General features: G+C 40.0%; 1 protein-coding gene across 2 annotated transcripts; it reads right to left on the bottom strand.

Moving 5' to 3' along the window:
* Window positions 1-10,346: 10,346 nt before the first annotated feature.
* LOC108898698 (ral guanine nucleotide dissociation stimulator-like 1) lies at window positions 10,347-23,793 on the bottom strand. 2 transcript variants are annotated; one of them, XM_018698692.2, is made up of 18 exons: window positions 23,627-23,788; window positions 23,390-23,512; window positions 20,455-20,744; window positions 19,952-19,996; window positions 19,619-19,818; window positions 19,321-19,478; window positions 18,976-19,224; window positions 18,697-18,800; window positions 18,241-18,325; window positions 16,585-16,656; window positions 15,865-15,951; window positions 15,289-15,321; window positions 14,763-14,884; window positions 14,033-14,122; window positions 13,596-13,725; window positions 12,718-13,032; window positions 12,272-12,386; window positions 10,347-12,161 (listed from the first exon to the last, which is right to left on the bottom strand). In XM_018698692.2, exons 2-18 carry the CDS (start codon window positions 23,411-23,413, stop codon window positions 12,022-12,024), a joined length of 2,259 nt encoding a protein of 752 aa, XP_018554208.1. In that variant the 5' UTR covers window positions 23,414-23,512; window positions 23,627-23,788; the 3' UTR covers window positions 10,347-12,021. The 2 variants fall into 2 exon arrangements, with proteins under 2 accessions (XP_018554208.1, XP_018554207.1); XM_018698691.2 differs by having other exon boundaries at window positions 23,390-23,793.

The following is a 23,793-nucleotide window of genomic DNA, read 5'->3' as shown; positions in this document are numbered from 1 at the left end:
GACAGTATCTCATGTCAGTGTTTTTTTACATCAATTTCTAACAACTAAAGTTGATATGAATATCTCTATTTCATATGATATGTGTACTTTGTGTATTTGGTTCTGTACATTTTAAATCCATGTGCTTTTAGCCAAAAACCTAAAGAAAAAAGATATATGCTATTAAGATACATGCTCTTAAGACCTTGAAGCATAGCTGCTTTGTTAGAGAAACAAAATGACAGTAATAATGAGTGTGCCAGGATTTCTTGTGATAACCAAGTATCTCTTAATATCTTGTTTGGTAATTTATTTTGTTTTCAGTACATCAAAGATAGGGGAAATGTCATATTATTAAGCAAATAACAACTGTTACCAAAGCAAAAGACATGTATCAGAGCTCCATTTTCTCCACTGCTAGAATACAATCTGGAAAAGTCATAAACAGAAAAAATCAGAGAAAAATAAAGCCCACCTGTTCTGGTTGATTTCTTCCTCTTCTGTCTGCATGGCAAGTGAATCACCGTAGTCTTGCATATATCTGTGCCAATGACCACTTGTTATATGTGTTGTCTTTGTAACACGTGGGATGTTGGTGCACACACAAGTCATTGTTTTGTAAGGCTAAAAAATAATAATAAAGCAGTAATGTGGGTACAAAGCCTTTTGATGAATGAGTTTTGCTCAGTTTGGAAACAATTTTATGTTATGTTATACCTTTATAATCCCTACCAGGCCCTAACATTAGCATGTGACATTAACATGTGATCTGAATCTGAATATCCTATCTGAATAAGTAAAAACACATCATAATCAGAATTTGTTCAAATAAGCCAAACCACATCTCAAGGTGGTTCCCAAAGGATGATTCCTACTTTGGTGATGCCCTCACTTTCATCAGGCACCACCAGCAGTGTTGCCTAAGTACAGCCTCACAGAGCTGCTAAATGGTGTAGGTGTAACTCCTGTTCTTGTTAGTATCAAAGTCCTTCCAGAAAAGTCTCACCACTCGGCAGCCATATATCTATTATCAGCCATTACCCCCCAACCGTAATTAATAATCTACATATTTATTGACTGTCGAAAGACGAAACAACCAATGCAATGCACGTGTCCATGTAGGTCAAACAGTTCCGTCGTTGATAGAGTCAGTTGGTGCACAGCCAACCGCCAAGTAGCTCACACACCCAACCTTTATGAGACCTATTTACTTACTGCCACTTGTTAGAATGACCTTGCTACATTTCTCTGATGCAATCCTTGTTTAAAAACAAATTAGACTACTTTACTGTCAGTTTCATTTCACCAACATTGTTTATGAGGAACCTATAACCACCACACAACACTAACACTATCTTGAATTAAAACAAACAGAACACAGTCTATTGACACCAATGTGGTATTACAATCCTGAGGTGGGATTTACAGACAAACTATCAGAATAATCATCACTAAACTATACTCATGTCAGTATGTGACATTAGGTAATTTTAGTGTTTTATTATAACAATATCCTATGGTTTACAATAAATGTATAAATCATTTTTATCTGTAAATTTTCACTCCTGCTCTGAGTTTTGTTAATTATGAACAAATGAATCACTGTATGAACTCACCCACTCATCCACCCACACTCGCTCACACATGCACAGGCACATCCACACAAACACAAACAGAAAGTACACACACACACACACACACACACACCACACACACACACACACACACACACACCTAGAGTTTATTATGATCAGTTCAGGTTCTTATCTCAACAAACCAACAAACATGTATACTAACAGCATGATTGGTGCTGTAACTAGCACACGCACACACACACACACACACACACACACACACACACACTGCATCTTACGGTCCTCTAAGCTTCTGGGAAAGAAACACCAAATCTGTGTGTGCTTGCTTTGGTGCCACGTGAGTTGTTGGTTAAGTAGGTCAGTCAGTAAGTCAGGAGTGGCAGGGAAGGAGTGCACAAACACAGGCTAACTCCATTACCTCATACAGTGGATTAGTGTCAACAGGCCCATCCATCTGTCTAGAGCCGTCTTGGTTCAAGTGACCGTAAGGAGAGCAGCAGGGACTCGTGTTCCTGTCCTCCTGTTTGCCCCCATAAAGTCGCACAACCATACACATAGCTGTACGCAATGCACACAAACATCCACAACAAGTGTGCATATGATGTACGCAAACGTGCACAAACACACACAATGTGTGGTCTACAGCACACTGAGTTGGGCTAGTAAGGTTATACCTATACACCTACCTACCTACTGAATTAGTGTGAACAACCAGCTAACAAAAGGAGCACTTCCTGTTTCTTGTATAGTGTCAAAGGACAAACTGAACTGTGAGACAACAACAAAAGAGAGGGTGGGGGGGCTTTTTAAAACGTCATAAACAACCCTTCAGGAGTGTGCTGACTGCTGACAAACAAAAATACAGGAAGTGACTAATTGCAACTTCTCTGATTAAGCCACAAAAATGCAATGAGGAAGTTCTCTGGTTTAAATGGGTTTATTATTATCTTGTAACTTAGAAACCAATAAAAAAAAAACTGCCCTTCAGATTTCATTACTACTTACAAGCTGTAAACAGAGCACAAAATTACAAATGATCACCTTTTAAGACTTTTTAACATCAGCATGTACTAATTTATACATTCTGCAGATTCTGAGCAGAATTATCATTCATTTGGAGTCATATTTCCGTCCACCTGATTAATCTAATATTCAGACTCTTTAGCACTGTTTTTCAACTCAACCAACTCCAGACGGAAATATCTGGCTCTTATGTTGCTAAATGCTAAACTGTGTTCACCAGCTAGTAGCTATGTCTGTATGTGTAGAGATTTTTCCTGTTGCAGCCAAAAACATGATGAAGTCATAACAGTGAATTGTGGGCCAGAAAACCAAAACAACGAGCTGAATATGCTACAGCTCAGTAAAGCTGAGAAGAACTGCAGACTATGGGTTTGTCACTATCAACAATCCCTTTCACATGAAAGACATAATGTGATCTATTGTTAATATAGGAATTATCACTTATTTGCTTTGAAAGGATGCTTTGAACACTATAGTAGTGATTAATTAGGCTGGGAAGACCACAATAAAGCAATAGATTTGAGAATTTTTCTTTTAACTAATTACTTTATAAGCTAAACTACTTAGTTGATAAATGGTTGAAAAATCATTTACTAAAGCTTTTCTTATCAGTTATAAACCATTATGAACAGCTTCTGAGCTGCCAGGTCATGAAGAGTGCCTTTGGTTAATTGGACACTTGCCTTGACCAAAATCCAGCTTTTAAAAATTTCATTAGCATTTATTAATGGATCACCAACATTTATTACCAACTGCATTATTACCAAACAGAAAAAAAACACAGTGGCCACATACATTTTTCACTACAAACTAAAAAAAAATAAAATAAAATAAAATAAAAATCTTAGGAAATCTGAACCATTTGCATCAAAGATTAGAGGAGTGTTCAGGTTTCAAGTGAACAGATGTTACCACATGTTTGGAATTAACTGCTCGGGCTAAGATTGCACAAGGGCTCACTGAAAGCAAAAAGGCAAAAAAGCACCAGATAACAGATAGCAGGAGAAATAAAATCACCAGAATCTAGCAACAAGTGCACATAAAAGTCAGAGTGCCTTGAGACTGGGGGAAAGAAGGAAGTAAAGAGGCAGAAGTGGGCCGTAAGAGTAGGGAGTCAGTTTACAGTAAGGGCCTCCCTGCTCCTCCCCACCACTCAATCCTTCCTCTTCTAATCCAAACACCTGGAGGGGGGAGAGAGGAGGGCAAACAGCAGGCCCCATGTGAGTGGTTGCTCACATGCAGTCAGCACGCAACGTGTTACAGTAACACCTTTACTGGGGCCAAGGCGGGCGGTTATGTAAAGCAGCCCCACACAGGCAGACATAGACATACACAACACACACACACACACATACAAACACACACACTTACAAACACCCAGTGCCACAGGCATGGAATGGGGTGGTCGGGTTAGCAGGTGGGTATGGCAGTAAATTGGAAGGAGGGGGATTTACACTGTCAGCTGTTGTTTGTGTTTGCTGTTTCACTGCTTGCATGCTGTGTTCAAGTGTGCCACCATAAGCTCCATTATTGTTAGCACACCAAGTTTGCTGCCAAAGCAACATAATGTGTGAGTAGATTACATTCAACACATTTATTGGTGGTGTGATGCGAGCAGAGGATGTGATGAATCCCAAAGTGTATTACCACAAATAAAAATGAATCACAGAGCCTACAATGACTAAACCATAATTTTAAAAAATAACTTTTGTCTGGGTTTCATGTTGTGGCCCGAAGTTATGGTGTGTTGAAGTGTTGTGTCTTGCTTTGACTGACATGTCTGAAGAGAGACAGACAGAGAAGAGACCAGACCATAGGCTGCATTTCTACAGGGCTTCTGCAAGTGAGAAACACGGGTTAAGCTGGGATTTCACTCAGAGTATGTGGGTCACTGAACCTGTAACACCAGGTTTTTCAGACCCTCTCATAATGCTGGTGATGACAGTTAACATATACAGCTGTTAGTTCAAACACTCCACTGCAGTGACCTTCAGCCTCAGCCATGAGCAAATACACACTAGAAAAGCAAAACCAGAGAAGTCTTTGTTACAGCCTGGGAACTCAGTAAGCTGTTGAACATTTAGCATTTTACACTGAGAAAATAGTTACTAATGACATGTATGTGAGCTGGGAGAGAGACCCCCCAAATTTGATTTGACCTCCACTTCCATTCTCACTCACCCACTTTCTAAGAAGTCCTCCTGCTTCCAAAAACCCACTTGGATTCGTGGGAATGTTTTTTTCTCTCTCTCTTTCATCATCTCTTAAGCAACTCCTGTAAAGACAGCTGCATATTAATAGCAGCTACAGCATGAGCAGTTGGGACATGTTTACATTGCTTGAGCATGAGTTGGAACAGAAGCGATGAAAAATTCCCCCGCAACAGGGTAAACTATACTTCATCTGGACTGAAAGCAGCAAAAAATAGAACTGCATGAATGAAAAATAGGATTAAAAAAGGGGCAGATGAATTATGTGAAATCTAAAAGAGAAAAATTCTCCCTCACTTGTTCAGCTTGTTTTTCCAAGAGAAACTAGGTTATCGACATCTACTTAAATCAGGGAAAAATAATGGTTGCCATTGTCCATGAAGCAACAGGCAGAGTTGAGGAAATGGGTGGGTTCTTGGTAAAATGGAAAAAAAAGGCAAGGCTCAAAGAAAGAGTGGGAGAGGAAGGGGGAAGGACAGCACGTGAAGGCAGGGAGTGTGTTGTCTGAGAGCCATGTGCTTGGGCCAGGCGTGTGAGTGACTGAAGCTGTTTACGTCACCGTATGACTCACACTGGAGGAGGCTAACACGCTGCGCATCTCCATTCACATACACACAAATACATTTGAACACACAAGAATGAAGGTGAAGTCTGCAGCTATACCTACTTTCTAAAAATAGACAAGCACACAATACACACAACAAAACACTTGCAAAACACTTTACAACACAATACCACAAACCAGGAAAGTAAGGGAAAGACATTAAGTGCTCCTCTAACTGAATGAGGAAATAATGGTAGGAAGCGTCTCTCCTGATTGGCCAAAATGAGAGACGTATCTCAAAGAGAAGTCAAACAGGTCGCCACAGAGTCTCCTGAGCTGAACTCCTCTGGCACGCCACAGGACAGGATCTCATTGACTCCAGCTTCTTTTGCCCATATGTCTTCACACTAACTCAAAAATGACCAATGTGGGTTTTACCCAAGAGCAGCAATATACTGTGGTATGTAGTCTATGAATGGATGAATACACTAGTGTCATACACCTAAAGGTGCCCGGTCCAGCAGACATTTTCAAGAAAAACTGAACTCACAGATCATAACAAAAGAGGGAACAGAATATAAATTACATTTCACTGGCTTCATTTTCATTCCTGTCCTCCGAGACTGAATGGAAGCATCCAGTTACCACAGCAAAGCTTAGGATGCCAGATTTGACATATTGATCAGGATGTAAGTGTGCTTAAACAATATGTTCTCAGATTTGGTTTGCTTAATATTTCTTCTTACCAGGCACTTTATCACTTTTTGCCTGTCTACGACAAACCCAGAATCCTATGGTATGATCCAAAACTGAACAGGCCTAAGATTGTAAGTATTGTAACCAAGATCCTTATAAAGCTTAACCTTATTTAGAATAGCTCCCAGAGCCCTAACGACCAAGTCTGATGGGACTCTGCTGTTTTAAAGGTAAGATGATCATCTAAATTTAAAGCTCAATATTTGTAACTCTCAGAAGAGAACTGAATCAGTAAGACACACAAACCCACTATGAGTGCATGATTTGAATTTTATCTTTGTCTTCAGTTGCCATGTGCTACACCAAAAATGTACAATATATGACCTCCTCTGAAGATCAGGTAAGTCTCTGCTAGAACTACATCATCCCCATAACAACATGTAGCAATCTTAATTTGCACACATGCAGCTGGTGCTTTGCAGAGAGCTTTCACTGCTTCCCACCAATACAAAAATTCAATAGCTTGAAGCTAAAATGATCATGGTTTAGAGAAGTATGAGAATCATATTTATAGTGAGGTAAATTTACAAATGATATTATTAAAATGTTCTCAAAATAAAGCAATATAACTGTACCAGCTCCACAAGTGTGTGTGAAATTGTGTCTGTTTCTTTGTTTGAGCACAAGTCGCTGCGAGCAAAAGGTTAAAAATCCTGATCAACATCCCACACTCATTTCAGAGGTGAGGGTGGAGAGCCATGAATAACTCACGTGGGAGCACAACATCTGTATGTGAGTTTAAATGTGCGTGCAGTCGCATAAATGTCTGCATTTGAAGTGCTTGAGTCATATTTAGCCCCTCATGCATATGCATATAAGCATGTGCACATATGGAACGACCAATCTGAACCCTGCCAAGAATATTGAGAGGTGCATCAGTACAAACAGACACAATGTCTCTCATAGTGAGTCAGTGTATTTATAAAGTGTGTCCGTGTGAATTTTTTTTCTGTGTGTGTGTGTGTGTGTGTGTGATAGGGTCAGTATGTGGGCTCTCCTCAACACCCCCCCCCCCCACCACCACCACCACTTCCTCTTCTGAGAATGGGAAACCAGGTTGTGTTTATCAGTGTACAGAGCCGGCACATTCACACAGGGCTTTGAGCTGACTTTGTTACAGCTTTTACAGCCACTGCCACATGTGTATCATCTATGTAAATGGTGAAAACACTGGCAGTAACTATGTGGCCTCAGCTCCCGTCCAATAATATCACACACACACACAAGCTGCTGGTACATGCTTCTGTTGCTCTGGCTCTGAGCTGTAAAAACAGCCGAATGCCTTTCTCCTCCACAGGGGGAGAGTCATGAAGGTGAGGCAGGGGGCAGCTGTCTGTCGTCAGCAGAGATCAGAGGAAAGTCTTGCCAAACATTTTCATAGGTTCCACATTCTCACATGTGCCTCCAATTTCTGGTTACAAAACAACCAAAACACAATAACAGGGATGTTTTCAAAAGATGAGACCAGTTCTTCTGCTTTTATATGTTGAACATCATCCTGACACAAGTAAAAACTGAGGTTCATGAGCTCTAATAAATTTGCCATGCACATATGCTACACTTCCTTCTTACCCAATACACAGGATCTGATGTCATCATGCCTTGTGCAAGCAATGCAGAAGCCTTTTACAACACACTGAGGCTTTAGATCAAGAATAGGCAAACTGATGTGAGCATTACATGGCCATATGAAGCTCCTAATCTTACATTTAGGTGGAAAACAAAATGCTCCACAGGCCTGAGACTGTGTGCTAATGACTTCTGACTTCACCACCAAGTTACACACCTGACAAGCAGCCATAAGCTGAAACATCCCTGACTTCCTCAAACACACTTGGGTCAACAGAGGTGAAGACCATCGATTTTATTGACAACTACACTCCATGTCTCATCAATCCTCATTAGAGACCTTCTATACCGATTTCCTGGACAAATCCAGATAAGACCTTGAATGTCTCCTCCAGCCTGACGAGCACTACTCTAAAGGCAGATAAATAGCTTTTTGGATCTGGCAGGGGCTAAGGGTGGCATTGATACAATGTGTACTTCCGTGGCAACATGCAGCTCACGCACACAGCCAAGCTCACGGCCGGACATCACATGTATACATAATACATGAGAGAGTATAAGATGAGGGGTAGTGTCCTGTTTCTCCTCCAGAACTGCTGACCTATGCATCCCCTGCAACTCACATACGAGGCAAGTCCTCGTCTAATGAATCCAAACCCGTACCCCTCTGCTGAGTGTGCGTCTACTGCAGCCAAGTGCACTGAGTGGGTAGATGGGCCAGCAGCACTCAACAGAGGACAGACTCTTTTTAGGTCTGTCCTGACAGAAATCCTCTACTGCTCTGATCCTCTGATCAGTTGAGCCACTGAGCAGCTGCATGTGGATATTATTATGTTTTCTGTTTCAAAGAGACTGGGTTATAAAATCACTTCCATTCAAAGCCAACTTAACAATCAGGTTTAATGGAATGAGGAGGTGGAGCAAATGATGACACCAGGGTTTCAAGTTATGTAACAACGCTATGTTCAACGTTCACTATCAAAACATCTACACACAAAATACTCTGCACTGTTAAAAGCCACAACAGCACCTCACTGCCAAACACACCAAATGTGTTCAGACTCTGTTACTGCTGACATGTTGCTACTGCACCCTAGTGGCGCCTCGATGTCCTTACAGTCTACTCTTACATGAGCTCACCAGTGGATGAACATACAGCTCTGTGGCGCCCTCCAGTGGCAACATTTATTCGACTTTTACTGTGGTGAGTTTTGTAAACAGCAGGCGAACAATTTCTGTCGGTGCCCCTTCCTTATAACTCAGGTTAGCTTGTTGAGTGGACTTTGATTGTCTTACCTTTGGTAGGCTACGTAGTCTTCTCTTCCGTGTTGACTCGAGGACGTGGTCGTTTCTGGCCAGGACAACACACTGCAGCAACATTTATTCGATGAGGGAAAATTTAATATGGCAAAATAACAGGTTTTGTTGCAGTTTTAGCTGTTTTAAACCGTAAAAGAAAACGACCAACAGCAACAAAGTTGTGATGTACCACACACGACTTCCTGTAGAGGTCAGTGACGTCATATTAAGGCAGGAAAACAAGACACAATCCTAAAATATATATGTATATCCAATTAAATATAATTTTTATCCTTGCCGAACACTGCATCATTAACGTAAATTAACAAAAACCAAAACCTATGTTTATTGTTTTTAAATTTTAAATGATGCATTATATAGATTGTACTCCAAACACTCTAAATATTCCTTAACTTACCTTTCTCTTTTAATTTAATGTTTATGCCTTATTTCTTATTTGTCTTCAAAATGTTATCTATATGTTGACTTGCCTGATAAAGCTGCTGGAAAAAAAAATCAGTGGAAGAAAGAAAAAGAACTTCCTGGAGTTATCCTTGGGAAGTGCAAGTGTAAGTAAGTTTAGTAAGGCAATTAACTCTCAAATTAGACTCATCACTTTTTTCTTATTTAAATGTGGCCTGAGGGAAGGTTTAGTTGATTCCCTATATGACAATAAGGTTAAAATGTTGGTTTTAATCCCCATTCGTATGAATTTACTGAGGTATCGGATCATCTTTTTTTATATTAATACTTTTGTTGAAATTCAAAGCAAAAATTATTTACAGCTGTTGTTCAATAATAAAATAAGATTCAAATTTCAAATACAAGCCATTAGGTCAGCTGTTAAAAGAAACGCTGAGGAGGGTCATAAAAAACATACCTTTTTTTAATGTATTAATACATCTGTATATAAACTCTGAACTTTCTGTATTTAAACCCTGCACTCTGTATTTCAATTATAAATTTATGTTATTTTTATTGTTATTTCTTTGTACTTTTTTATTTTATTCATAGAACCTACATTTAGTGTATAATGAATTCACATCATTTTCCATATTGCTCACAATATTGTATAGTAGTATAGTAGTGTTCAATAAAGACAAGAACATACTTACTCTAGTAGTGCACCAAATACATTTTCCAAAACACTTATTTTCAGTTCTGTTACATTTTATGTTGGCTTGTATTTTGAAGGAAAAAATCTTAAGCCTGTATATGACTAAACTTAAACACTGTACACATGACAATGACTTATTGTAAAAGGGGGAAGGAGAATAAAAACATAACATTGACTGACATGTATTTAAACTTTTTAAGCTTTGAAACATAAACATCTTAATTCATGAAGGAAATACTTTCTTCATGGATACATTAGGCTTAATAGCGGTTTATTAGAAAGTTGTCAATACAGGGTGGAAATGCAGAAATCTTGGATTTTTTTAAAACAGTTTATTCCTTTTTGTTTTATATCTGTGACATTATCTTCATTCTGTTAAAAGGTGAACATAAAGCAGTTTTTTATAAGCCAAAAAAATGCTATCTATTCAAGGTGCTAAGAGAGGGTATAGTGCACAGTGTCAGAAGAAGTAAGCTTTCAGAAAAGCCTTCACTGTTTATTGTTTATGGTAGAGAATGTGGGTCAGGGAGGTCAATGAGACGCCGGTTTCTGTCCTCAACAGTTGTGTACACCCTGAAGTAAGGCTCTTGACTCCCAGAGGACTTGAGTGATAAAACTTTTTGTAATTTCACAAAGTGTCTCTGTTCATTATGTAACTCTTCCTCTTTGCAAAGTCTCCCTAGAGCTTTAAGAATTTATCATCAATAATCATTATCCACCATGTTAGCAGCATTGACGTCAATTGATGTCAGTGAAATGATCACATCTAAACTCTTCATTAGGCTTTAAGTCAAGCCATTTAAACACCAGTTATATCCAGGCATCACAAGTCTGAACCAAACTTAAATACAATTAAGTAAAAAATAATAATAATATTTTAAATATTCTCTGTATTCATCAGAAAATGAAACATCTCTAAAATTATAACCACACTAATTAAACATGTTGCAAAAAATATACATTTTAAAAGTATTTTCCAACCAGTCAGAGGACAAGTTAAAGCCACCTAGTGAGTCATCACAATGTGTCAATCAAATAAAGGTGCATTTAAAGTGAACAACAGTGGAACCAAAGTGAAAACTAATACAAAACATTACCCTAAAAATCAAACTTACTTAGCACCAAACACTAAAAGCACACACAACAATTCTCCCTTATTGTTGTCTCATCTAGATATAGTAGCCATTTACATCCCCCGTCTATCTAAGTATCTGCTGCTGCCATGGTTACCACAGTTCAGGAATGCCATCTTTCCTGTCGAGGCTGCAGGCCACACATGATAAGTATCACAGCAACACCAGAGGAGCCGGGCTGAAACTCTCAGGGAACACAGCGATCCCTGGTGAGAACGTCCCCGCCCACTCCTCAGATGGCACAGGCACAGCAATGCATTAGCACACTGAGCTATCTCATCTCAAGCAGCTGACAACCTGCTGCGGGGCCCCAGGAGTTCATTACTGGCTGTGCTCCCTTCACACAGCACCTGACCTCCATTCCCTTTCTAACACACAGGTTATTAATGGCACCCAGTTGTGTTGGGAAATGGCCGGTCATTTTTCAATGTTCATGTATAAGTAGGTCGCTGATATTGGCACGTGTTTCTGTGTCCGTCTTCATACTCATAGAATTACTGAAGGTGACATCTGGCTGCAGACCCAGAGAGAAAATCTATTGCCAACACATTGCTGGGAAAAAGTTAAGGAATGGGTTCATTTTTTTTTTTTTTAACCCTTTTTCCTTTGGTTTAATCGTAGGACTCCTACCCAGTTTATTCCATTAGGAGATAAAAGCATGTCCCATCCGTGTGTTATTCAAGCTTCATCAGTTTCTGCTGCTTTCTTCTTCGTAAAGTGCTTTTGCATCATCTTGTCAGTCACATTTTCACCTGACCACTTGTATTCCAGGTGGAGAATTTGTCGAATAGAGGTGCTACTTTGTGTATCGTCCGAGGCTGCATGTGGCCCTCAGTGGTTTCCTCTGGCCTTTGGGGAACTGCCGCAAAACAAAGTCAAAGTTTGCCGTCGTGGACATAGCATAGAAGACATTTGCTTTGTCCGGTATGAGCAATTCTGAAAACAGAAAAACAAGAGCAAGCATTAAAAGGGCTGTTTTCTGTTGTCAGCACTATTTCAGGGATTCTTTTCATAACTGCATATTTTCCAAGTCACTGTGTTCTGACCTCTTTCCGGGGAGATGACCTGTGTCAGGGTGAACTCCTGCCAGTTCATGTGCTCAAGGTGATGTTTTTCCAGTGCCCTCTTAATCACCTGAGCAGTTTTGTCCTGGCTGGTTAACTATGAAAGACAAGGAAAAAGAAGTGCTGTGTTAGTTGAATCTATAATGATACACTACATTTGTATAAGGTCATGTATAATTTTAATAAATACAATATTTCTCTCGGAAATTTTGTGGTGCAGATGGAAATGGAAACACTCCAAGTACCTCAAATGTGTAATTAAGTAGAACACTTAACCTTAACACATATACAATTTAGTAAATCATTCTTTTACCTTACATTTACATTCATCCAAATGTACAATATTTTCTAAATATCTATTAATATCTAACCCTAACCCATATGAAAAATAACACCATATATTTTGAAATCAGTATGGATAAACTCACCAGGATGCTTTTGTACATGTTGCCGTTGCTCTGGGCCAGGTCTACGCTCACCCTGACTATGCAGGAGTCATCCACCTGACGGTTATACACGGGCAGCGAGGTCATGGACACGGAGCGTTTGTGGTGGGAGGCCTTTGGCCGAGCACCGCTGCACGACGAGGACGGGGAGCACATGTCCGCTTGGCAGTCAGAGGACGAGACAGAGGGAGTGGGGGAGTCTGGGGACGAGGCCGCAGAGGAGCAGGGGGAGGATGAGGAAGAGGAGGACAAGGAGGAGAAGGCCTCAGACACATTGTTGCACGAGCTGTGAAAGGACTGTGGAGAAGATGACAGGGAGATAGAGACAAGAAAGAATATTGATCAGTGCCACAGGGAATATGGTTATAGCATTTGTAGTGTTATTGAAATTGATTTTTCTACAGGGAACAACTCAGCTATTGAGTCACAGTGCAGCAGTGAGAACTGAGCACCATTAAACAAAGCCTGCTCCAGTTCAACTAAGGACCTGCTCAATTGAAATTCCACTTGTTGAGAGCTCAAGCTAGTTTTGATAAGCCTTTAAAGAGGATCTTTTGTGAGGGGAGATTATGTAAGTTTCCTACTTTTGAAAGCCATTCAGTGTATTTTACTTCTCATTAGAAATGCTTCAGGGTTTGTGTGGCTACTTAAAACACGACGATTGTTTGTCAAGTGTAAATAGTAGATGTTGTGCTGAACACAGAGACCCGCTGGATGAAGGCACAGCATGACAAAAGCTTTCAACAAAGACACCACTGTTAGCACCATAAAGGACAAAGGATGGACAGAAAACAAGGCTATGAGCCAGTGAGGCAGATAAATGGATATAAACACACACACACACACAAACAGCTATTTACCTGCAGTCTGATGGAACAGGCTGAGTTTGGGGAGGAGAGATCCTCCATCTCAGATCCACTGGATCCAGAAGAGGAAACACTGATCTGGTCAGCAGGAAGTTTTTTAGATCCATCACTCGCTGTCAGGAGACTGAGGACAGAGATTTAACTTAACCTTGTATCAAAGAAGACAGACAAAACTCATTCTATGTTATATATTTCTGTATTATCACAGAATTTATTTTCCTTTAATGTGGATCGCTGCATACAACAAATTGTACTCCGAACATTTCATTCCTTTCCTGTTGTGGCAATGTAGCAAGTGTGGGGCAGCAAATACTACTTCTACCAACAGTGCCCTCAGTGTTAAAGTGTTGTGTGCAGCTCTGTGTGTATAGTAAAATGTACTGTTCTGTGTTTGTTTGAATATTCAAATCAGACCAGAGGATGATAGTCACCTGGAGAGTTTCTTTGTGAGTGTGCGGTGGCTCCACAGAGTTGGTGAACACAGGTCCACTGGAGGCTCCAGCTGTCTCGACAGTTCATAGCTATAACACAACATGACATATAAGAACAATGAAAATCCACAGGGGCAGATTTTCATGCATCAGATGTTGCACGCGTTACTGATTTGTCACTATAGATGTGCTAAAAGAAATAAGACACACTTTTCTTTTTGCAACAGCAATTGCTATGTTAGTATAAACTGGTCAACAGTATCTAGCTACTCATTTTTCCATTTTTTTTCTTCAAATTTAGTGTGATGCTTTTGTGTACATTTTATTTCACCCAACAAAAAGTGGGTCAATATTAAACAGATTTTTTTAACTTAAAAGTGAAGAGCTACCTGGTTACTGGTTACTGCCCAGCATCTGGTGTTTAAAACATTCAGCAAAGACTTTATGAACTGCTCACACCATAAGCTGCATCACAACCAGAGTTTAGTCACATGAATATGTCATAAAGTTTTGCATTATAAATGTCAAACCAGTGGTTTCTTTATGACAAGTTCCATTTGTGACAGCATTACACCCAGGCCTCAACTGATAACAAGAACTGATTAATTGACCAGATGCCACATATTAGTGGGACGGGGCATTTTGACTATGTAAATACCAGATTATGTAACTAAGTAATTTTTATTGGGCTTTCCTCTCCTGGGAAACAGAAACACTTTTTTCATCTCACCTCTCCTGGTCAGTGAGCAGCGTGTATCTCTGTAGCCAGGCAGCAATTCTGGAGTGATGGGGCAGGTTGTACTGGGAACAGGACGCCTGCAGCGTACGGATCTGTGACAGAACTTCAAACTCCTGCAGAGGGAGAGAAATGTCGATAAACAGAGTGAGAGAGACTGCAAGGTGTCCTGCTTCCTGTCATCTGCTTGGTTGCATAAACTGTCTGGAGCAACAGGTGATACAAGGTGATACAAAATGATACTTTGACTGGTTACAAGGCTGCAATAAAGCGTTCCTTGAAGATACCTATAAATATTTAAAAGCACAACCAAGGATTTATAGCTTGTGTGTAGCTAGTGTCAGAAAATGTCCAACCTGCTCTGTTTACTTTAACAATGCAAATACACTGCACATACCAACAACACAAGTATGCAGGGCTGACAGAATGCTATGCGGACACCTGTGTACTGTGTTTTTGACTACTGTGAAAAAAAAGAACAAGGGGAAATACATAAAAGATGACACAAAGTGGAACTTACCCTCCTCCTCTTCTCAAGATTTATGAGCCCACCCTGTCAAAAGAGCATATTGAACAGCATTTATTTATTGCACTGATCAATGATTAATTGAATCAAAAAATGAACACAAATACACTTTAATCTAACATCCACTATTTCACAGTTTGCAATATAGTATATTACCTAATTAAAAAATACTTGATGACCTTACATCTTTGTCATTTTTTAATTTTTTTATTCCTCATAACTAAATGAGACTGTAACAGATAAAAAAAAACTATTAATATGGAATATAGAATTATATGGAATTCATGTAATTTAGTGAGATAAAGCTTCCTTTAAATGACATAGTTAAGTGTGTTAAATTTGTATTAAATTGTAATTTAGTTGATTATATTGATCTCAATATAAGAAATACATTTCATTCCTGTACGTTGTGACCACATTTTGTTTATAGATTCTGTGTTTCTATGAGGATTATTTCAAAAGGCTGAGTATTTATATGTGTCTACATTAAGCAGCCTGCCAGACAGCCAAACATTAAACCATTTTTCAAAGCCAAATATTATGAGCTGTTACTCAGGCTACATTGCGTACCTCCACAGTGTCTGGCAGAGCAGTGTCAAGCATGGTGAGGACAGTCAGATAAGTACCCAGGTAAGGAACCACTCCACTGGAGGTGCTCTGTAAAGAAACATGTATGCACACTGCACATTAGGCTTACAGCATCACTGTATCTATTCATTTGTGTCTTTCCAATCCAGTCATTAGCATTAGCTTCTTTTTTAACTGTACTAAATGGGTTGAGATTGGACAACATTCACTCAGGGCAAGTCCCAGTTAGCAGCACTGTGGGTTCATGTTACAGCCCAGGAGAATGTGCATATGACTCATAAGAGACCCCAGTCTAGTCTATTATTACTGTCCTATAATCCTGGTGTTCTGAGGCCATTTGAAACTTGTTCAACACAGAGCAAGGCTAAAGATAGGTTTGGGTCTTTGCCATGCCAGAGATACTCCACCCACACTAAGGGAAATCTGCTCTCTTGTGGCTTTTAGAGTTGTATGACAGGGATGTGTCGTTTTAAAAAGCTGAAACTAAACCCTGCCTCAGGTAAAACAACTCCAAGATAATAGCACTTGATAAAAAGGATCACATTTTGCAACATCAATACTGTAAAATAGCATGTTTAATGTGGCAGGAAAAGTTTGCTGCTTGGTGTTTCGGTTGAACTGGACTCCAATGATATATAGCATTGAGCTTCATGTCATGTCTTCAAAACATCAACGCTTTTCTCATCTGGAGGTTTGGCTTACCATCTGTCTGGGGATCGGACACCGCTTGGATATCTTTGGAGAAATGTTATCCACAGACGCTTGGCCTCCATCCTGTCAAAGAGGGTCAGACAGAGCTATATTCAGTTGGAGGTTATAGGCACATACATTGGCCCATTATCAGAAATAAGTGATTAAAAAAACCTGACCCAATTAATTTCTTACATCTGCATGCATGTGTGCACGTCTGTCGTCAGTCATGCACATACACATAAGCATGTACAAGGTGGCTTTGGATGAAGCATGTGAGCAAACTGTAAAGTGACTTTTGAAGCAAATTCTTCAAAACAAGAAAAGGTTTTATTACACATTAACTTGGAACAATTCAATAGTTATCCTGTGACAGAGAGGGAGGCCACATCCAAGCCTCTTAAGTCTTTGTATGTAATATCGGTCTTAGGAAATAGCAAATAAGCTTAAGTATATGTATGACTGATTTGTTTACATAGATAATCGCTTCCTTCATAAGAGGCAGTGCCTGAATACAACTGAGATGAAAAGTGAAGAGGAGGAGGACACAAGATTAAAATTATTTCCTAGTGAAGAATCTCTTTGAACTTTTTTTGCGAAGCAACAAATTGTTGTGTAAGTTGTTTGGTTGTTGTGTACAGGAAGTACTGATGAACTATTGACTTTAGAGTCCTTTCACTGTAACTAGACACAAGACACCTCTGACGCACTCGCCTAAAGGAGACTACATAAAAGAAAACAAGGAACACAATGTGCTCTGAGGCCTCTAGTTTTCCATTAACACACTGTAAATATTAACTGAAAAAAATCATCTTTTCAATAATTAAAAAGAGAAAATGCAAGGTACAGGAAGACAATCATTTCCAAACATGTTTTTTAACATTCTTTGTACTATGGTCTCTGCAGTTCATCCTCTGTTCTTTCTATGGTCAAGTAAGTTTGGACATTAAGACCCAGTATATATATTCAACTTAAAGCCCCATGCTAAATCCCCAATGCTGGTTGTACTTAGTAATTGAATTAGTCTTCAGGTCAGATCAGTGAAGGACTTTGCTGGTAATGAAAGAATGTAGCAGAAGCAGTGGCTTGACTTACTTGCATCGGTAAACATTAACTTTTACATGCATGGATGTGTCAAACATGAACCTTAGCATTTCATGTGGAAATTTATAGGAATCTTTCCAGTCACTTTTATCATGTGTACACAGTAATTAAATATTTATCTCAACTATGATTGGCATCTCCACCTCCACCTATTACTAGGTGTTTATACCTGCGGACAGTAACTTGCTAAACAAGATTACTGCTGTGTATGAACTGTTGCCATAACCAAGTAGTTAAGTAGCTTCGTAGCTAAACAGCATAATTTACAGAGGGACTCCACAATTATGTTAAAGAGTGTCTGCTATAAATGTGAAATTATTGTACTGTATCGCTAACTAACATTAGCTTGCTAGTTAACATTACTACAGTTGTGAATGAACTGTTGCTATGACTTAATAGCTTGGCTAACTTAGTAATGTATATCAGATAGACATTTGCAAGTTTAAGAGGTGATGATGAAAATTCTAAATAAATAACATAAATGTTAAATTTTCAGATGTGTAATACAAATAACTATTTTAAACAGTGAAGACAGTACAGGTCAACAAGCAGTTTTCCTCTCACCTCCCCCAGGAGCTCTCTGTTGGTTAGAACACAGTTCTCATCAGGGAAGGTCTCACAGAGGTTATCAAACGTGGTCATGCTATCTCTGCAAAAAGAACAGAAACCATTTGTAGTAAATATACAGATTCAGTATTTAATCCAATCTCAGATACTTTAATGATTAACTACTATTCACAATAACTGGTGTTAAAATTTAACACAAATACATTTCACTTCTTGTTATGCTTCACCTGTCCTTGACATTGTAATGGCTCACTACAATGTTCATGACCTGACACAGAATATGGGTCACACAAAAGCGAGACATTTGCTGACTTGCTCTGTCAGTGACACTGAATTGCACTGGATGAGGTTTAATGCCCTCATTAAAGAACAATTATATAGAACACAATATAAATGCAGCCATAGGGATAGTCAAAAACTGTGACCTTAGAAATGACTAAAACGTAACCATACCTGCTAACAGCAGCCCAGGTCTTTCTCAGCCTGTAAACTGCATTCGAATGCAGGGCTGACAGGATCGCCTTTAGAGAGGAGAAGTTCTTCAACCAACGACAGTCCTGCAAAGAAACATTTGGCATTCAATACATTTACTTAATTTCAAATCAAATATTCCGGTAACCCTGTTTTGATAATTGTTGTTGATCGTTGCTCTCCTTAAAAAGGCTAAAGTCTTGGATCTGACTGAAACCTGAGGTCAGCCTCATATTCAGACACTGTGGCTTTTTGACTGACCTGTGCTACTCTGATCCACTTCTCTATGATGCGGGCCCTTTGCGCTGGAGTAGTGGGAGGCTGGCGGGAAGAAGTGGGACTGGAGGTGGGGTCTGCAGGCTGGCAGAGCAGGGACACGATGACCTGGTTGGTGATGGCATTGAACTGCGCAATAGTGGCTCGGATGGTGGGAGACATGTTTTCCTTCTTGTCTCTTTGAGACCACACACAGCCCAGACACTGGTAAGGCACCACTTTGACAAACAGAGCCTGAAACACCATGACAACCAATCATCAGCCTTTCACCATCAATGTAAAACCAGTGTATGTATGAATGTGGAACTTTAAATATAACCTCTCACGTACAGAATCCATTCGGGTGAGCTGTTCAGCAATGGCCGCAGTGGAGAAATCCATGATACCACCTTGATCCACAGAGTTTTCACATCCTGAATCCTCATCACCAGATCCCTCCTCCTCTTGTTCTAGATCTGCCAGGGTAGTTCTGGCATTTATCTCAGCTTCTGCAGAAACACACAGAACAGGAAAATGTGAGCATGGTTTTTTGCAGGAGGATTTTCATATTGATAGCAGCTATGATGAAGGTATGGCACATGGACATGTGCCTTATCACTTTTGGTCATGTTATGAGCTGAAGGATTACCTTCTTTCTGGAACCTCTGAAGCAGCGCCTCAGCTTGCCCAGCCAGCGAGCAGAAGTTGGGTTGGCTACGCATATTGTCGTACACTGCAGAGCTGATCCTCAGGTGGTCCAACAGCAGCCTGAGTGCCAGGTGCTGGGGAGGATCCCTGAAGTCCTCACTGTACTCATCCAACCATGTCTGGATAAAGGTCAGCAGAGGGCTGGGGAGGCAGTGGACAGAGTCATTACATTTTAACTATTTGAACAACACTTTAAACCAGAGTGGTACAGCAGAAACTGAACTTTTTCCAAAAAAAAAATTGTTACCTAAAGTTCATATACAATTCTACCTACCTCCTGTAGCATTCACTGTTGTCCAGATCTGAGGCAGCACTGTCTCTGTAAGAATGAAAACATGGTCAGAAACATTCAGAACAGACAGAACAAAAAACACATTGCACTTGGCGGTACCCTTCAGACTATTTTTGTGTACTCTTTGTAATTATTATTTGTCCCTGCCCTGCAGCTATTCCAACCCTGACTTTAAGTCATGCAAGCCACAGCCTAAAACCACTCTCTGCACAATTGTTGTTGTTGAAACCCTCTCAATAATGAGCACCTGCTAGGTACTTATTATTACATCAAAGCTGGTAGGAGAGGCTTGCTTTGTCAGGGAAATAATGTACAAAAAGACCATGACACAACATGGTGACTTTCGCATGTACAACAGCCCAGTTGTTTTCCCAGAATCATTTTGGATTTTGGATATATAGATGTATTTTCCAAAATGACAAACTATTCCTTTAGGAAAAAAAAAAACATACAAAACCAGACATACAATGCTACAATAAAAGTACCTCTGGAAGAGCAGCTCTATAAGCTTTGTGGTACTGGTGAATGTTCTGTATGTGGAGAGGAAGATCCTGCCATAATCCTGCTCCTGACAGCTGGGGTCAAGGAGATGATTCACCAGCAGGTCCAGGGTAGCGGCCTTCAGACGCCGCACCTTGCAGGTACGGTACTGGACAAAGGCGCAGCATGGATTTGTCTCACTGGTGTTCTGGGCAGAAGGGACAGGCTCCCGGCGCAGAGTGACCCCATAAACTGCGCCGTCCTCAAACTCCTCGCCCCACTCCTGCACTGGGTTCTGGTGATGGTAGAGATGGAAAATAATGCTTGAGTTTTATATCAACACACACTGGGAGAGCGGCTGCCATCCAGTGCATTTGTAAATATGTGTGGCTTGAAAATATATAAGTACAGGTCAGATACACAAATCTAGTTGTGTTACTGGTCAATGGTGGAGCCATTTGGAGGTAAAAATAGCAGCAAGCCTCCATGGACCTCCATAAACTGCCTACTGAACCCACACACACACACAACACACAGTGACAACACTGTGTGAACACTGATCCCACATGAACAAAAAAACTACGTAACGTTTGCTTATACTCATAACCATCATTTCAGGCCTACATTAACTGCACAAACAGGTTAGTGTCTAATAATAATAATTATCAGATGTTCATCCATTTCACATGCTGGTTTTAGCCTGTGCTCAGTTTTGATTTTCACAATTTCCCTGCAACACAATAAGCTGAAACTTCCAAGAATTTTATAAGTACATGTGAATGTTTATGGACAAATACGGATTATCAAAAGGTTAGTGCATCAAAGCAAAATACCAGAACAAATGCAAAATGTCAGGGAGGTTCCAGTTTCCTTCACCATCACTCATCCCCCAGTAACCAATGAAAAGAGCCTTGGAGGACTGTAGGCTAGCTCAGCATCAAGTGCCAGGATTTTATTCAAACATACTGGTTCCATTACATATTCAGACAGGCGGTCAGACCTTGTTTGATCTCAGTGAGAGCTATCAATCAGTGTTTTAGCTATAGCTCCTCCAGAAAGCTCAATAGCACTTGATGCAAGGGTTTATCAAATGTGAATACTGAGCACCTTCTTCAGTTTCAAGATTATCATAGTAGCATAATGACACTGCAGCTGTGTCACACAATTGAACAAGGGTGGTCGAAAAGAACCACTAAGCAATATGTGGCCTGTATTTTAATGAGAAATGAATTAATATCATCGCTTGTTTCATCTACAGAATTCAAGCCTTTTACCCTCCATTAGAGGAACTCTCCTGTGATTTGATATCTTACTGCACTTCCCTTGCCTGATAAAAGCCCTCATCTTTCAAACTCCACACTCCAGTTGGCGAATAATTTTTTTCTCCAAGCCCATGCATCTCGACCAACTGGAAACATTATACAACTGCTTTCACTGGTTGAGTAGAACTCCTCGTGGTGAATAGCTAAACTTCAATTGCCCTTCAATTGCCCTCAAACTGCCTAACGTGTTACATAATAACCCCAGGCATCAGTAACAGCTCTTGCATGACTGATGTTTAATCCATCTGGTTTATATGCAAATGATTCACAAATCGATAGAATTCCCCTGAAACGAAAACAAGTAGATATTTAATATCTTCCTCCAAGCTCTATTCAGCATGGAAGATAAAGTGTGTCGTTTTGTATATGCTCCTGTATCTTAAAAATATGTTTTTTGAAGGTAGTTATGTATCAAAATCATGCCTGGACAATATGGGCACACAGCAAGCATTACTGACTGCATACTACAGAGGAGATGAAAGGAACTGTGGGTGCTCACGACACTCAATTATCCACATGAGATGAGTTGCACCCTCTTATGTAAATGGTTATTTAAATTTATTCATGTATGTTGTATGGTTCACGTCTGTGTCTGCAAGAGTTACCCAGTATCACACAAACCCCATTGTCCCTCATAGAAACTAGAATTGTTTGTCAGCTACACAGATGGGAAACTGTGGCTTGTGTCCCACTCTGTATCAGCAATGTACTGTGGTACTGAGCACTACTGACAGCAAAATGTAGATCAGAAAAAATTTGTTGTTATTGGATTGTCTACTAGCCACAGAGGCAGCATTAAATATGACTGAAATGCTCAGGGCTCATCTGTCCTCAATGACAATAACTCAAACAAAGGAAAATAAACAAAGTCATAGTCTTGAAGTTTTGCTTCATCAGCTTGTGGCTCTTGTGTATTAACATGACAGCATCCATTTCTGACAAATAAATCTAATCCATCTGTGAAAAAGGACATTTAACAACTTTTACCTTTTGTTGTGAAGGAACTTCCAGAACCCTGGAGGGCTCTTCTAATGTCTGCAGTCCAAACAAACAAACTTTAACCCCTCTCTCAAGTGGTGTCTCTCATTTTCTGTACAATTTAAACTTTCATTATCAGTGATATTGGTATAATATTGATATTTTCATACAAAAAAGCACATCAATGTCTTGCTTGAGCTTTGTGTGCCACAGCGGGGTAAAGGATCCTGAAACCTTCAGACCAGCATGGTATTGACCCTTTGCGTTCTTCACAGATGGCCTGGTATTCATTTTCCAGAAAATAAGACGCTTAGCTCTGTGACTTGAATGTAATGGTAATACATGAGAGGCACAAACTGGTGCTAGACTTTTTACAGCTTCAATTCAAACAGTATGTGGACTGCAGACTTCCATAGATTTGCTGTGGGACAGATTTAGTTTACGGATGATTAAAGGACATTTATATGTGCACAGTGAAATACAGGAGTCAACCAAATAAAACTTTTCACATGTTAGAGTAAAATCACCATTTCTTTGCAGCGGTTACATTACAGAGAGAATCACCATGTTTGTCTGTGTGGAAATAAATGACACAGCAAACCCAGGTGCAGTTATAGATCTTGGATCATATCAGACTCACCATTGTTAACTCCCATTTCCCCATCTCGTCTGCTCGGCTAAGGACTGCTGCTCTCCATCTCGACAGGAACTGTTGGACTGAAATTCAACTTCCACCTCGCGAGAAGACGAACTAAGGCTGCATCTTGGTATAATAAAAAATCTTGTTTTTAATTCTCTCGTTCGGAACTACATTAACGCGCCTGTATTACAATTAGACAGACGAATTTCACCGCAGAGTACTCGCTACATTTTATACCTGCATACAAATGTGATGAGCTGTTCCCGTGCGGCGGTTTGTGTGAAAGCGAACACAGACGGGAGCTGAGCTGTTCTGACTTGTCTCCTCTCTGAGCTGTAAGGTGCTGTGACTCCACCGAAACCCGCCGCGAGCTGCCCTCACTGACAGTGGACTGACTGGCTGAA

The sequence above is a fragment of the Lates calcarifer genome, linkage group LG11 (genome assembly GCF_001640805.2).
Source record: "Lates calcarifer isolate ASB-BC8 linkage group LG11, TLL_Latcal_v3, whole genome shotgun sequence".
NCBI lineage: Eukaryota > Metazoa > Chordata > Actinopteri > Centropomidae > Lates > Lates calcarifer.
Note: the sequence above shows the minus strand (reverse complement) of the source record. Positions and strands in the feature narration are given on the sequence as shown.

Excerpts from the sequence above, each read along its gene's own strand:
- LOC108898698 (XM_018698691.2), bottom strand. The coding sequence starts at position 23,413 with ATGGGGAAATGGGAGTTAACAATG. Across the intron at positions 18,801-18,975 it reads AGTGGATCAGAGTAGCACAG|GACTGTCGTTGGTTGAAGAA; the intron begins GTCAGTCAAAAA and ends GTTTCTTTGCAG. Across the intron at positions 15,952-16,584 it reads GTCCGATCCCCAGACAGATG|AGCACCTCCAGTGGAGTGGT; the intron begins GTAAGCCAAACC and ends GTTTCTTTACAG.